This window comes from Typopeltis vanoorti, chromosome 12 (genome assembly GCF_054136105.1).
Source record: "Typopeltis vanoorti isolate ZY-2024b chromosome 12, IOZ_Tvanoo_1.0, whole genome shotgun sequence".
Classification (NCBI taxonomy): Eukaryota; Metazoa; Arthropoda; class Arachnida; order Uropygi; family Thelyphonidae; genus Typopeltis; species Typopeltis vanoorti.
In genome coordinates this window covers 16,662,846-16,678,116 of record NC_143560.1, presented here as the reverse complement: position 1 = coordinate 16,678,116, position 15,271 = coordinate 16,662,846, and the positions used below count along the sequence as shown (strand labels likewise).

Sequence of the window (15,271 nt, the reverse complement as noted above, 5' to 3'; positions counted from 1 at the left end):
CAGATTTGTGTAAGGTTCAGAGGTGAAGTAACGTCTTGAACGAAAGAGAAATCCTAGTTTTTTAGAAGGTGAGAATGCAATGGTTGTTATGTGTTTATGCCAGAAGAGGCTTGATGTCAGGGTAATTCCAAGAAGAGAAATCTCAGATTGTCTGGAAATTTGGGTGTTTTCAAAAATAATACTGGGAGAAAATGGTTCTTTTTTATGAGAAATGAGACAGTACAGGCTTTTATTTACATTGAAATTGACTAGGTTATCTGAATCCCATTGGAGGATGGCTTGGAGGTCTGAATTGAGAGCAGTGGTGGTTGCTGTTCTGTAGGTTGAGGTGAGTTGTGTGGAGTAAGGTTTATCAAAAGAAAGAGAGGAGTCACTGTGATGTCATCTGTAAAACTGTGTATTGAGTTGGAGGTAAGCTGAAGTAGGGCATTGATATATAGTAGGAAGAGAGTTGGTGAGAGGACAGAACCTTGAGGAACCCCGGCATTAGTTGAATGGTGAGAGGATAAGGAGCCATCCACCACCACCATACATAGTGTGCATCCTGGAAGTTGGCAATCCAATTACAGAGGTCTTGAGATAGACCAAAAGATGGCAGCTTGCTTAGTAAGCCCTTGTGCCAGACCCAGTCAAACGCCTTGGAGATATCGTCCACCCACTTAAGTTTTGCCAAACTCCTCCATGGTGTTTGTCCAGAGATGGGTGACATATGTGAGCAGATCTCCTGTTGATCGGAAGTAACGGAATCCACACTGGCGGTTGTTTGTTAGACGGGTAGCTTCGAGGTAGTGTATGAGTTTGGAATTGGTGATTTTTTCCATTACTTGAAACAGCACTAAGGTGAACAAGATGGGGTGGTAGTTGGACAGCAGTGACTTGTCGCCCTTCTTGGGAATGGATTGAATATAGTCTGATTTCCAGGCTGTGGGATAAATACCAGTGGAGTGAGACAGTATATATAAGCAACATAGGACAGGAGACAGTTCTGGTGTGCAAACCTTCAGGACAATTGGAGGAATACTGTCAGGGCCGGGAGACTTTTTTGTGTCTAATTTGGGTGGTATTTTACTGATCTCTTTCTGGCAAAAAGGCCTATACACCCAAAGGCCTGTAGTCTACATCCCTTTATCCACATCTTATCATTGAACACATTTTCTGTGGTGTTATATCTATAAATATTGGACAAGACACCAATGGGTTAATGTACTCTTTAGTCCATGAGAGTCATTTTTGTCTTACCTCCAATTCTAGACGCCACTTGATCTGGCACGAAAGTGGTACTGCTTACTATTGTGAGAATTTTCTTGAAAGGGGATAGATATAGCAGTGCTGGGGTCACGGTGTGGGAGACATTATGCTTAATGGATGCACCAAGCTATAAGTGCTGGAAAAAGGAACTATGACCAGTGAACGCTATTGTAACGAAGTTCTTCAACATCATGTTCGATTGTTCTGTGGTGCTATAGGTGATGAATTCATTTTTATGGATGATATTGCCACATCATACATGAGCAGTGGAGATACTTGTGGAGATCCAGGATATTAATCAAATCAAGTGGCCAGCCCACTCCCCAGATCTCATCCTTCATAGAACATGTTTGGGACACAATAGGAAGATGCATCTGCTTGAAATTCCCTACAGAAAACAAACAAGGCTCTGTGAGGAGTAAGCCAGTTTATCTTGAGAACACCTGAATCACTTGCTGCTAAGCATGGTACGATGTTGTGAGAGCTGCTTCACTGTTCGAAGACATATTCCATACTGAATTATCTCTCTGCATAGTCTTCTATAAGCACTGTGCATTAATTCCTTAACTATGTCCTTAGGAAATTTGTAACTTTTGCTGAAAATGTCCTTCAGTCACAATTTCTTCTTTCCTGTTGTGGAAAGAAGAAATTCACGCTGTTGCCCCACTTCAAGAACTGTGTCAGTGATTGCTGTGAATGCGAATCTGGCCATTCTGATACAATTGGGGAATCAACATCTTCAAAACCAAGATCCTTTCCAATGATGCTAATTTCTTCAATTTTTGAAGCAATAAAAAAAGTCATTTGCACAGTAAGGCAGAAGATATTTCCACAGAGCCCCCATCGTACTTGCTGTAACTTTGTCTATTGGCTGTAGCCAAGATGTAGTGTTCCGAAGTAAAAATACAACTTTTACCTTTTCACACAGATCATTTAGCACAGCAGGATGGCCGGGGGCATTGACAAGAACTAAGAGGGCTTTAAATGTAAGATTATTTTGCTTGCAATTGTTTTTGCCTACTGGATAAAAATCACTCTTGGTTTGAAAACTGTTTTCAAACCAAGCTTGAATCATCCATGGCTTTATATGTCCACCAAATTACAGGCATTGATGCTTTGTTTTAACCTCGTAAAGGCCTAGGATTTACTGAATGGTAAATAAGCATAGGTTTCAATTTGAAGTTGCCTTCAGCATTTCCTCCCAACCGAAGAGTTAAGTGATTTTTGGGTTGAAGGCCAGTTTCATCAATGTTAAAAATTTGGAGGTCATCATAAATATTTTCTTCAATTATTTTTTTTTTTTCAAACATGCAGAAAATTTGACAGCTGCATCTTTATTGGCATTTGCTGCTTTCCTTGTTAACTTACCATTATGCATTCCATTTTGAGCTTTAAACTTTTCAAACCTCCTTCTGGTAGCAGACAATATCATGATATTCCCCTTGAATTTATTTTCTTTGAGCCATGAAAACAGGCTAAGTGCTTTTACCATTCATTTTTGAAATTATGGATTCTACAACCGTGTTAAAAGAACTCTTTTTATTTTCCCGACGTTTCGATCTTCATATCAAGATCATCATCTGGAGCATACAAATATACAAGGCAAGCTGCGTTACATTACAAACCATAAGCTAGAGAAACAATGAATTGATCACGTTATTCTACTGGCATGACCTCTAGTGAAAAAAAAATATATAATAAAAAAAAAATACATCAAGCTAGATTTAATTTATGATTACATGAATAAACATTCTTTCTTACAGACAGTTTTCCTTCCAATGACAGTGATATTCCATTTTTTTTTTTAATTATTACAATTGTTATTTTTGATTTTAAAAAAATATTATTTATAAATTACAACAAGAATAAACATTCTTTCTTACAGATTTTTTCCTTAACAGTGATATCCTATTTTTTAGTATTGTTATTTTTGATTTAGGATTCTGGATTTTCTACAGTCCTGTTTATAGTTGTTCTTGGAGAGGAAGGATTCGTGGAACGAATATATGCCCTCCATATGTATGGGATTTTTAGACCATCATTATTGTTCAGATTGGGGTGGTTGATAATGATCTCACAGGCTTCCTTAAATTTGCATTCATACCAGATGTAGACAACTAGTGCTTTTCCAGTCAATTCTATGTAAGGTGTTCTGGCCATGATCAGAAAAGCCAGCTTCACCATGATTATTATATTTGATGTGTCATTTATGTTCTTTTTGTCTGATAGGAATTGTGCGTCGTGTTTCTCCAATGTATGGTATGTTGCAGGTGCAATAAATATAGTATACTCCAGGGTGGGCCAGTAGAGGAAGTGGGTCTTTGGATGAGTTGAGTAAGCTTTTTAATTTTGCAGGAGGTTTAAAGGTGGCTTTGAGGTTGTATTTTTGTAGTACTCTGTTTATTTTGTCTGATGTCCCTTTAATGTAGGGAATGGTTATAGTTTTATTGTAGTCTGGTTTGTCTTTGTTTTTTATTGAGATCTTGTAGAGAATTCTGTTAATAGTTTTGGCTGTACACATTTTATTGGAAAGCATTGCTGATCACTTTAAATTCGTCTGTTCACTGGAGCAGATCTTCAGAGCCCTGTTTTTTAGAGTGTTGATGACACCTAGCTTTTGTGTTGGGTGGTGGTAGGAGTTTATGTGTATATATTGACCAGTATGTGTCGGTTTCTGGTAAACAGTGAAGGAAAGATTGCCCAAAGGAAGACGTGTGACAAGTGAATCTAGAAACAGCAGTGAGTTATGTTTTTCCATCTCAATTGTGAACTGAATACATTTGTGTTGCTTGTTTAGGTAGTTAAGGAATGTGTCTTGTGTCTGGTGGCCATGAGACCAGATCGTGAAAACATCGTCAACGTATCTAAGCTATACTTTGTTTTTTAAAGGGGAGGAACCTAAAGCAAGCTGTTCAAAATGTTCCATATAAAAGTTGGCAATAGGGGGGGGGGGATAATGGCTGTGCCTTCTTTTTGTAGGTAGAAAGCTTTTTGCCATACGAAATAGCCAGAACGTAATACATGCGCAAAGTGCGCCGTGATATCTGGAGGAAATTTGTTCTGTAAAAGAAGGATTGTGTCATTGATTGGAACATTCGTAAAGAGGGCAGAGATGTCAAAACTGACTAATAGATCATCTTTTCTAATGTAATGTCTTTGATTGTGTTTGTAAAGTGTTGTGTATTTTTGATATAGGAGGAGGAATTACCTACCAACTCCTTGAGTGTTGCCGCTAATTGATAAATCGGGCTATCTATCCCTTCGACTATAGGCCTTAGCGCTGTGCTCTCTTTGTGAATTTTCAGTAGCCCGTAAATTCTCGGGGGACGAGCATAGTGCAGAAATAGTTTTTTGACCGTATCTTTGGGACGTCCTCTTAAACGATTCAATGATGACTTCTAAGGCCGGAACAGGCCATGCTAGGCCTAAATCCTTGATATGCATGATGATGATCTTTGGGCCATGTGGTAATTGACTTAAGTAGATTCTCTGTTTTCTTTTTTATTCTATTGGTTGGGTTATAGTTAACTAATTGGTATGTGTTATTGATCCAATGCCTTTATAATTATGTTGTTAGTACCTATTGCAATCTTCCAGCCAAGTTGTTAAAAGATACTCCATTTCAACCAAAATAGGACTTCTGTTCCTAGCACGCTGCATACTGAATGATGTTGATGCAACTTTACCTCATTCTGTGTGTTCCAGATTTTGATAGAATTAGTTGTACCGTAGAATCGTTGAGGCCTAGCGCCATGCCGATGCTTGCCTTGCTTTGACTGCTATCATCAGACCATTTAATAATGCTAAGTTTTGTATCCAAAGTAATAACTTTATGTTTCTTCCTGTTGAATTTCACTGACATATTACTTTTCCTTTTGGGCATGGTGAATTTTTACAGTACTACTTAGTGAAATACAGTAATGCAAAGATACTGCTTAGACACATGCCTTAGATGGTCGTCTAAGCAAAACTGAGCTTATGGGAGCATAGTGGTGTGGCAGAAGCAAAATTCTGACAACACTGTTTTTTGTGGGCAACAGTTTTTGGACATTTTTTTTCTGTTTTTTAATTGGCCACACTACGCAAAATTTGAGGAAGGGGGCCTATATAGAGGAATTATATAAATATTTATCGCCGTATTAACCAAAACTCACATTGATCGAAACCACATATTGAGGTTTACCTGTATTTATCAATACCTGGTGTAGGTATCTTTTTATTAATAGATACCTACCTTTGACATGCAGATACTTAACACTTTGTACATACATTTTTATCTTATTCATTGGTTTATCTACTTTTGACTATTTCCTAATACCCTGTATTTCAGGGTATTAGTACACAACATTTTACATAAGTACACAACAAAGGTCATAATGTGCCATGACATTATGACAAAGTCATAATATCATAACACATCATGACGTCCTTGTGTGTGTGCTGTGAAACAACAAATCAATCGATCATAACTGACCCTCATCCATTGTTTAAATATTTGGTATGATATTCCTTCTGAGGCACTAAGATTTCATAAATGTATAATTACCATGCTTAATTATAGTTTAGTGGGAAAAGAAATTATAAATATGCCTCTGAGCATGAGCCTTGATTTCTAGATTTAATATAACAGGGTTTATAATACAACTGTTGTAATCTCTGGTGTACAGTTGATATTTCAGTGGGTTTGCTGTGGTAGGACAACATCATTAAAAAAAAATAATTTATATATAAAACTTACATTATTAAGAAAAAAAAAAAACATTCTATTTATACATCAGTTTGCTCTTATGTTTCCAAGACGTAAAGACTACGCAAATATGGAAGAGACAAACATGGATTACTGTCTTTAGCCATTTTTTAACTTGATTTTGTATTCTTGATTTGAGAAAGGAGTACACAGAATATCTTCAACACTGCTTCCTGTTGTTGAGAATGATAAAAGTAAATATCAGTTTAAAAATAAAAAAATACAGTTCAGGAAGCTACAAGGAATAACTAACTACACTTCACATTCTTGACTGCAGATAGTCTACTGCAGCGCTTCCCAAACTGTGGGCCATGCCCCCCCCCCCCCTTGGTGGGCACTCCTTTAACCTGTGCACTTAGTTTCACTCAATGCAAGTGCACCAGCATTATGTGCTGCATCGTTTCTGTTCACCAGTCGATGTGTACTTAAAAGGCCTCAAAGCATACTGTGCATAAGGAATCACATAACTCTCATTTCTTATATGTGTAGTTGATGCGTGCTTTGATGACAGTGCTTTCCTTTTCTGATTTACAGTTGCACTATGAATGTCTTGATATTTTTAATAGATTTATTTCAAATAAATAACTGCTCAAAAAATTATTTCTTCATGAATTTTTCAAGTGTGATGCTTGTATAGCACACCCAGAATATACACTCCTGGTTATCATTTATTGAACTTTATCCCTTTGTTATATGCCTTTATTTCTGACATAAAATGTTTATAGAACATTTTTGAGTTTTCTTTTAGTTAAATCTTTTTTTTTTCCATTAAAAAGAAAACATCCACATTCTTAAGCATTATTGCTCTTCCGCAAGCCAGTCCCTAGATAGTACACCATACCTGATGGCAATACATCAGGAAGCTTCTCACTAGCTAAGGAATCTGTTACTGCTTAGTCAACAAGATTGTGCATGGGGGGGTCTGTTGAAGCCACTCCTGTTCTATAAGTGTCTTACATTACTGACTTTGAAAATTATTGCCCAAAAATAACAGTAACACTGCAGTTTAAAAAATAAAAAAATAATAAAAAATCTGAATGAAAATATCCTTCAGCACTAAAGGAAAATGTATTGAGTACATTACTTCCATTTTCCTCAACTTTCATTCTCCACAACTAAAGTCTTGTGTGTATTAAAGTAGAAAGTGACAGTGAGAAAAAATTTCTGCTCATAAGGGTTTAGAAAAGTTTCCTGACATTGTCGAGTTTTTTCTTGATTAACAGAATACATAACAGGAAAGGTAAACAAAGTGAAATGTTTATACACTTTGTTTCTTATTATTTATGAAATCACTATCATGTTAAGGACAGCTGCAATCAGGGCTGTAGCACTGGGAGAAAATATTACAGCTCCAGATCTAGCTCATTTAATTTTTTTAAAATCCTAATAAAGTTTTGAACTGTTGAAGTGAGCAATGAAAATACTGTTGGAATGATGTTTACATTATAGGCTTAAAATACTTAGTTAATTTGACTTTATTTTAATGAACAAAAGGGAAAAAAATGAATGACTTTGAATTGAAAACAACTTAATGCATTATAGAAAATAAAAACATTGACCCATATTTGCCATATTAAATATACAAATTAACTTTAATCCACTTAAAAACTGAATATTCAAATTTTTAGTATTGTATAGTGGTTGTTCTTAAGAACAATATTGCCTCAAGCAAGTAATCTTTCATTGATGCTCTCAAATCTGATTTAATGAATTTAGACCTGAAAATAAATTTACTCTACCTTAGTAAATTTCGTTTATTCCTTCATCCAAGTGTGAGCAAACAAAGTTTGCACCTAAAAATATCTTCAGGACTGTGGCAAGGTGGTGCAATTGTTGGCAACTCAGAGCAAATGTGGACCAAGTTCTCATCACTCCTTATCTCAGTATCTCCCACCATGCAAAGCACATCTCCTTGCAGACATGTATAATGCTATGCATTGAGGGAAGGGCCACTACCCAGACTGGTTTTGACCTTTATTGAGGTCTCGTCAGTGGGAGGCAGAACCAGAGGTGGTGACACTAAGGCAGAAGCAATAGGTGGTAAATATGACCTGTTAATATAGGTATAGGTAAATATATTTACCTATACGAGTTGCCAAAAGTGTACCACCTTATTATTAAATTACTCTGGATTTAGAGAAAGATGTTAGAAGTTTTTTTTCCACTTGGTTAGACTATAATAAATTTAGTTTAATCCTTTATCCAAGTGTAAGCAAACAAAGTTTATGCCCTGAAGTATCTTCAGGACTAAGGCAACTCATGGTAAAGGTGGACCAAGCTCTCATCACTCCTTGTCTCAGTATTTCCCATAATACAAAACACATCTCCTTGCAGACATGCATAAACCACGAGTTGCCTCAGTCCTGAAGATACTTCATGTGCAAATTTAGTTCGTGTACACTTGGATAAAGGATTAAACTAAATTTATTATAGTCTAACCAAGTGCAAAAATAAACTTCCAGCATCTTTCTCTAAATACGGAGTAATTTAATAATAAGCTAGTACACCGGTTGGCAACTCATATAGGTAAATATGACCTCTCCAATGCTTCTGCCTTAGGGTCACCACCTCCGGGTAGTGGCCCTTCCCTCAATGCATAGCATTATACATTCCGCAAGGAGATGTGCTTTGCATGGTGGGAGATACCGAGACAAGGAGTGATGAGAGCTTGGTCCACCTTTGCTCTGAGTTGCCAACAGTTTCACCACCTTGCAACAGTCCTGAAGATATTTTCAGGTGCAAACTTTGTTTGCTGACACTTGGATAAAGGATTAAACTAAATTTATTATAGTCTAACCAAGTGCAAAAATAAACTTCCAACATCTTGCTATACCTTAGCTTGAATTGGGAACAATGCAATCACCATGAATTTCTGAAAAAATAAAACGTGCGATATTCAAAAACCACTCACTGGTTTAGACATTAAAAAAACATTAGTAAACAAAAAGAACAGCAAAATGAAAACAACACCATGAAGCATCAAATTATATGCACATGTGCCACGTTCATGGTGATTTTGATTCCCCAAATTAGTTTGAGCCCACAGAGCCAGTATTTTGCTGGATACAGATGCCCCACACCCCTGGTGTGCACACACACACTTGGAGGTATGGAAAGAAAATGTTAGCATTATAGGCATTGGTGGTTGTAAGACATCATGACACTTATGTAATACCAAGTGTTGGAAGCAATAAAATTTCACCTGCATTGTCACTGTTATGAATTAATAATGAATAAATTAAGTAAGGTCACATCATTTAAAAAGGCCGACCCGAAACAGATGAGAAAAGGCAAAGAAGTAGAAAGTTGTCACTGTAATGAATGCAAGAGCTTAATGGAATGCAAGGCAAATATGTTATTTTAGAATCGTTTATATAAAGTGCATCTAACATCTTTGAATGATCAAAAGCAACTGCTTAAATTTCACAAAAATTCAAAAAATATGAAATGTTCTTAAACACCCTGGCACAATCATTTGTTACATGACAAGTTGACTGGAAACACTATCTACCTGTGCTTATATCTCCAAAATACAAATGTGTAAAAAATGTCTGTCAACCTCTAATTTTTAGTCTGCTAGCCAAGTGTCAAGTTATCTTGTTAATTATATCTACTTATAATTAACATATGGGAATTACCACATGCAAACCAGCCACTGAACTATTGTATTCCACTTTCAGTAGCCAAAAAAAAAAAAAAAAAGTTATATTTTAATCATTTAAAAATACATCTAAACAGTGAGTGGAGTTGACATTTCATGAAATGAAATGGGGAAAAAAAAATTTTTTTAATATTTAATTCTTAATTCTTTTTAAACATTTTGATGTTATTTAATTTGCAAGTTATTTATTTATCATAGGCCCATCTGCTCCCATCAGATGCTGTACAGATTTATTCTTCTGTTGAGCCACAGGGACATTATTTGGAAACTGTTGTTAGAAGTCATGCAGACTTCATACAAAATATCTTGAAAGTTCCCTTCTTTAATCATCCTTTACTTCATGATGCACATATAATAATACAAGAACCCTGTGAGGTAAGCTATTAAAGTCTGTACTCTTTTTAAAATAGAAATGAACATTAATTTTTTACTAAATAATTTTTTCTTAAGATGAATGAATTGACTGAACCGAACCTATATGTTGAACAGAGGAGTGGAGAACTTACCACAAATTAATTATATAATTACAAATAGCTGAGATAATTTTATATATCTCCCATACACAAGAGGTCAAAGAACCTCTAAATAGATTAGTGCAGGTTGGGTGCAGGGAAGCAGGAGAAAAAAGTTTGACATTTTTCTTTTTTTTTTAATTACACACTTTAATTAAGTATATGATTAAGTCAGACTCTTCATTTATTTTATTTTTTTAGTTTATTATATCATGTCCTTATAAATATTCATCCAGTAACAAAAAAAAAAAAAAAAAGAGAACAAAACATATTTTTGACAGTAAAATAACCAGTTGAGCTGTATATTTGAATGTAATTTTACTTATAGCAGAAAAATATAAAAAGCCCACTAGGAATCAGTTTTCCCTCCCCTTACAAACATGCATAATTCTTTTCTTGCAGTCAGGAACTTAGATTCATATATATATATATATATATATATATATATATATGTGCATGCATGGAGGTTCATTTACTCGGTTGTTAAACATATTTTTTAAAAGAATTGAATGACATAAACCGAGAGAGAGAGAGAAGGAAAAAGGTTTAATAGTATCATACAACTAGTTTCGGCTTTTTACAGCCTTCTTCAGGTGGTTTTTTAAAGAAAAGAAAAAACATAAAACATTGAAGATAAAAATCGTGAACAGCACAGGAAAGTCACTATACATATTTAACGTGAAAACATCGTAGTTAACGTATTCAAAGCTGTTCCTTTGTTGGCCACATTGTTGGGTGAGTGCGTGCGTATAGCATCTCGTGAGCACCAGTATTTGATCACAGCAGAATGACAGTCTGGGAGGTTGTAGCTTAAATTATTATTTAAATGTACAGGGTTGAGGATGATTTCTCTAGATTCTACAATTTTTCTCTCCAATTTGTCATGGCAATGGAAAATGTTCTTAGATCTATCCCAAAGGATTGTATGACTATGGTTTTCATCATCAGAATCGGTCGAAAAAAGGATATAGGTGGATAAAGCACTGGCACGTGTTCTCTTGTAAATGATGTCCCTCCTGTGCTCCTCCATATGCAATTTAATAGGCTTATCTGTCTGGCCAAAGTATTATTTAAACGTACAGGGTTGAGGATGATTTCTCTAGATTCTACAATTTTTCTCTCTCATTTGTCATGGCAATGGAAAATTTGTTAGATCTATCCCAAAGGATTGTATGACTATGGTTTTCATCATCAGAATTGCTCGAAAAAGGATATGGCTGGATAAAGCACTGGCATGTGTTTTCTTGTAAGCGATGTCCCTCCTGTGCTCCTCTATATGCAATTTACACCATATCTTGTACACACCGGGATATTTTAGATTTAGATGAGATGTTCAAGGAATGTTTTAATAGTCAACACCCGAATATCCAATTCACGGCTGAGTTTGAAACTAATGGTTACCTGCCTTTCCTGGACATGAAACTGACCCGTTCTTCTGAAAAACTTAAAATTTCAATGTACAGAAAACCTACACACACCAATAGATATCTCCATAGTCAGTCCTATCGTTTCCCTCTTCAGAAACTTGTAATTATTCTACTTTAGGACATAGAGCTTGCTCTCTTTTTGACGACCCAGATGAAATTCATAAAGAAATCAATTTTCTTAGATCTACTTTCAGACTGAATGATTATTCTCAAAAAATTATTAAAAAATAACTTTTTAATCCTCCTAATCGCCATACTGAAGAAATGAATAATGTTAAAGGCAATATATCTATACCATACATAAGCTCAGTTTCTCAAAAATTAGCTAAGGTTCTCAAAAAATATAACATTAGAACTTTATTTACTCCGCTTCCTGAGATCCGCTCTCTATTGAGCCGTCCAAAGCTTAGCTATCACAATCTAAAATATCCTGGTGTGTACAAGATATGGTGTGACTGCGACATTCCTTACTTTGGCCAGAAGGATAAGTCTATTGAATTGCATATGAAGGAACACAGGAGAGACATCGCTTACAAGAGAACACGTGCCAGTGCTTTATCCAGCCATATCCTTTTTTCGGCCGATTCTGATGATGAAAACCATGGTCATACAATCCTTTGGGATAGTATGACTATGGTCATGACAATTCGTCATGACAGCATTTTCCGTTGCCATGACGAATTGGAGAGAAGAATTGTAGAATCTAGAGAGATCATCCTCAACCCTGTACATTTAAATAATAATTTAAACTACAACCTCCCAGACTGTCATTCTGCTGTGATCAAATACTGGTGCTCACAAGATGCTATATGCACACACTCACCCAACAATGTGGCCAACGAAGGAACAGCTTTGAATATGTTAACTACGATGTTTTCACATTAAATATGTATAATGACTTTCCTGTGTTGTTCACAGTTTTTATCTTCAATGTTTAATGTTTTTTCTTTTCTTTTATAAAAACACCTGAAGAAGGCTGTAAAAAGCCGAAACTAGTCATGTGATACTATTAAACCTTTTTCTCTCGGTTTATGTCATTCAATTCTTTTAAAAGTTTTTTAAAAGAATTGAATGAAATGAAAAGAAAAGAAATTAAATTTTTCTGTTTTCCATTCCCTTAATGGAAAACAGGCATAGTAATCACTATAGGGGAATAAATTATACTTGCCTCATAGTCCTGAAAAATGCCACTACCATAAATAATAATTGAAAAACACTGTAGAATTCCAGAACTAGTTTGCTGAATACCTGAAACAAAGAAAGAATGCAAACATAATATTACATTAATTTAAAATAAGAACGTAACGTATGCTACTAATAACATAACATAGTTATTAGTGACAGTTTTCCATGTAGCTGTGATTTTCAGAGTGTTTGGTGTGAGGTGGAGTCTAACAAGATCAAATATATGGTGGGGTATTGCTACTGTCCTAGTGGATCAGCTGCTAGTGACAACAAAATGCATCACCACTAGCAGCTGATCATTTTGTACTCAATAAACCTAATGGATACTTAACAATTAATCATCATGGATGACTTTAATTATCGGAACATTGATCGGGTAGCAGTTAAATCTCATGAAAACCGTGAGGCTGAATTTATTAAGTTGTTGAATTGACTGCTTCAGTTTAGTCAATTGATATATTTAGTGGGGTGTTGCTAACAATCCAGGAGCACAGAGGGTGTGGACCAGGAAATGTTTAGACAGTTGAGTTTGGCAAGTGCAAGAAGAATGATTGTTATGGGGGCTTTTAACTACAGTAGTATAAATTGGGGAGAGGAAGATGCATGTAGCAATAAGGGAACAAGAGGTTCAAGAGTTTTGGATTTGGTTATAGCATCAGAAGAGTTGATAATTACTGAGATGACATCTCTCCCACCAGTTGGAGAGAGTGACCATATGGTTTTGACTTGGAAAATGAATAGACATGCAGGAGTATGAAAGAGATGGGAATGTATGTGGAATTATAAGGCATGTGATTATAATAGTCTAAGATGTCAACTTGGAGAAGTTTCATGGAGGGAGGAATTGGAAGGCTGGGATATCATTAGTGTATGGGAAATTATGAAAGAATATTTGTTAGCAGCAATGGTAAGTTGTATACCACGAGTGAACAAGAGGACACAATTTGGAGTAAAGTGGATGACAAACAATATTAAACAGGAATTGCATGCGAAAAAGAGGTATGGAAGAGATATAAGGAGACAGGTGAAGAGAAGATGCATGAAGAGTATAAGACACAGGCCAGAAGAGTGACTAGTATGGTAAGGTAGATGAAACTGGAATATGAGAGGAGATTGGTCCTATGATCCAAAGAAAATCCTAGGGAAGTTTTTAGATATGTGGCCAGTAGGAGGAGAAATGACTGTGGAAGAAAGATATTGTGGGATAAAAATGGGAATAGAGTGACTGATGCAGAGGACATAGTGGAATTGTTCAGCGAACACTTTATTGGAGTATTTCATCCTGGAGGAGTCAGTTTTAATGCTAGAGGGATTGGGCAGGTTCGAGGTTTAGAGGTACATTAGGAGAGTGTGTTTCAAATACTGAGTACTCTGGATGTCAGTAAAGCTGTAGGACTGGATGGTATTTCACCACGAGTTTTGAGAGAATGTGCTAGGGAACTGACAGTGCCTTTGACCTGGCTTTTCAATGAAAGTCTGGCTGCGGGAAAGGTGCCCATGGAATGGAAAGAAGGTAAGATAGTGCCATTGCATAAGGGCGGTAGCAGACTGGAAGTGTCTAATTATAGGCCAGTTTGTGTGTCATCAGTAATTAGTAAGATCTTGGAGAAAGCAGTGAAGACTGTATACAGCATTGGGCAGATGAGGGTAATGTTATCTGTGAGAGTCAACATGGATTTATGAAAGGGCGCTCTTGTTTTAGCAATATGCTAGCCTTTTATGATAAAGTTATTACAAGAGCATTAGATGAGGAAAAAGGCATATACTGCCATTTTCTTAGACTTAGCAAAGTCATTTGACAGGGTGCCACATGATAAGCTGATATTTAAGTTGCAGCACATGGGTCTGGATGTCAGATTGGTCAACTGGATTCAGGATTGGCTGTCCAATAGGTATCAGAGAGTTGTGTATGGTGGGGCAGTTTCAAGGAAGCAGAGGGTTACAAGTGGGGTCCCACAGTGCTCAGTACTGGAACCTATATTGTTTAACCTTTATATCGTGTCTCTCTGTGGGCTCTTAATAATGGGTTTAAGTTTTCAACAGAAAAAAGTGTCTGTGTACACTTCTGTCGAAAACGCACTCATCACCCAGATCCTGAACTAAGAATGGGACCTACTGTTATTCCAGTAACTACAGAAACCAAGTTCTTGGGACTCATTTTTGACAGAAAACTCACATTTCTAGCACACATTCGTCAACTAAGAGAAAAGTGGAAAAGAACTTTGAATCTCCTTCGCACTCTATCCTGTACTGGGTGGGGTGCTGATCGAGCTTCATTGCTCCATCTTTATCATGCACTTATACGTTCAAAGCTGGATTATGGGTCCTAAGTTTATGGTTCGGCAAGACAGAGTAATCTACGAGATTCCATCCATCATCAGGTTATACGGATAGCTACTGGTGCCTTTCGCACCTCACCCACTCCAAGTCCCTATGTAGAAGCAAATGAACCGGTTCTATCACTTCGACAGAAACAGTTGTCTCTTAATTA

At 36.3% G+C, this 15,271-nt stretch overlaps 1 protein-coding gene across 3 annotated transcripts in view; it reads left to right on the top strand.

Annotated features, from left to right (window-relative positions):
- The window catches only part of IleRS (Isoleucyl-tRNA synthetase), a 410,216-nt gene that overhangs the window by 360,505 nt on the left and 34,440 nt on the right, over positions 1-15,271 (top strand). For all 3 annotated transcript variants that reach the window (XM_090401998.1, XM_090401999.1, XM_090402000.1), the window contains exon 28: positions 9,855-10,031. In XM_090401998.1, the coding sequence (XP_090258124.1) occupies positions 9,855-10,031 (177 nt within the window). The remainder of the gene's footprint in view (positions 1-9,854; positions 10,032-15,271) is intronic.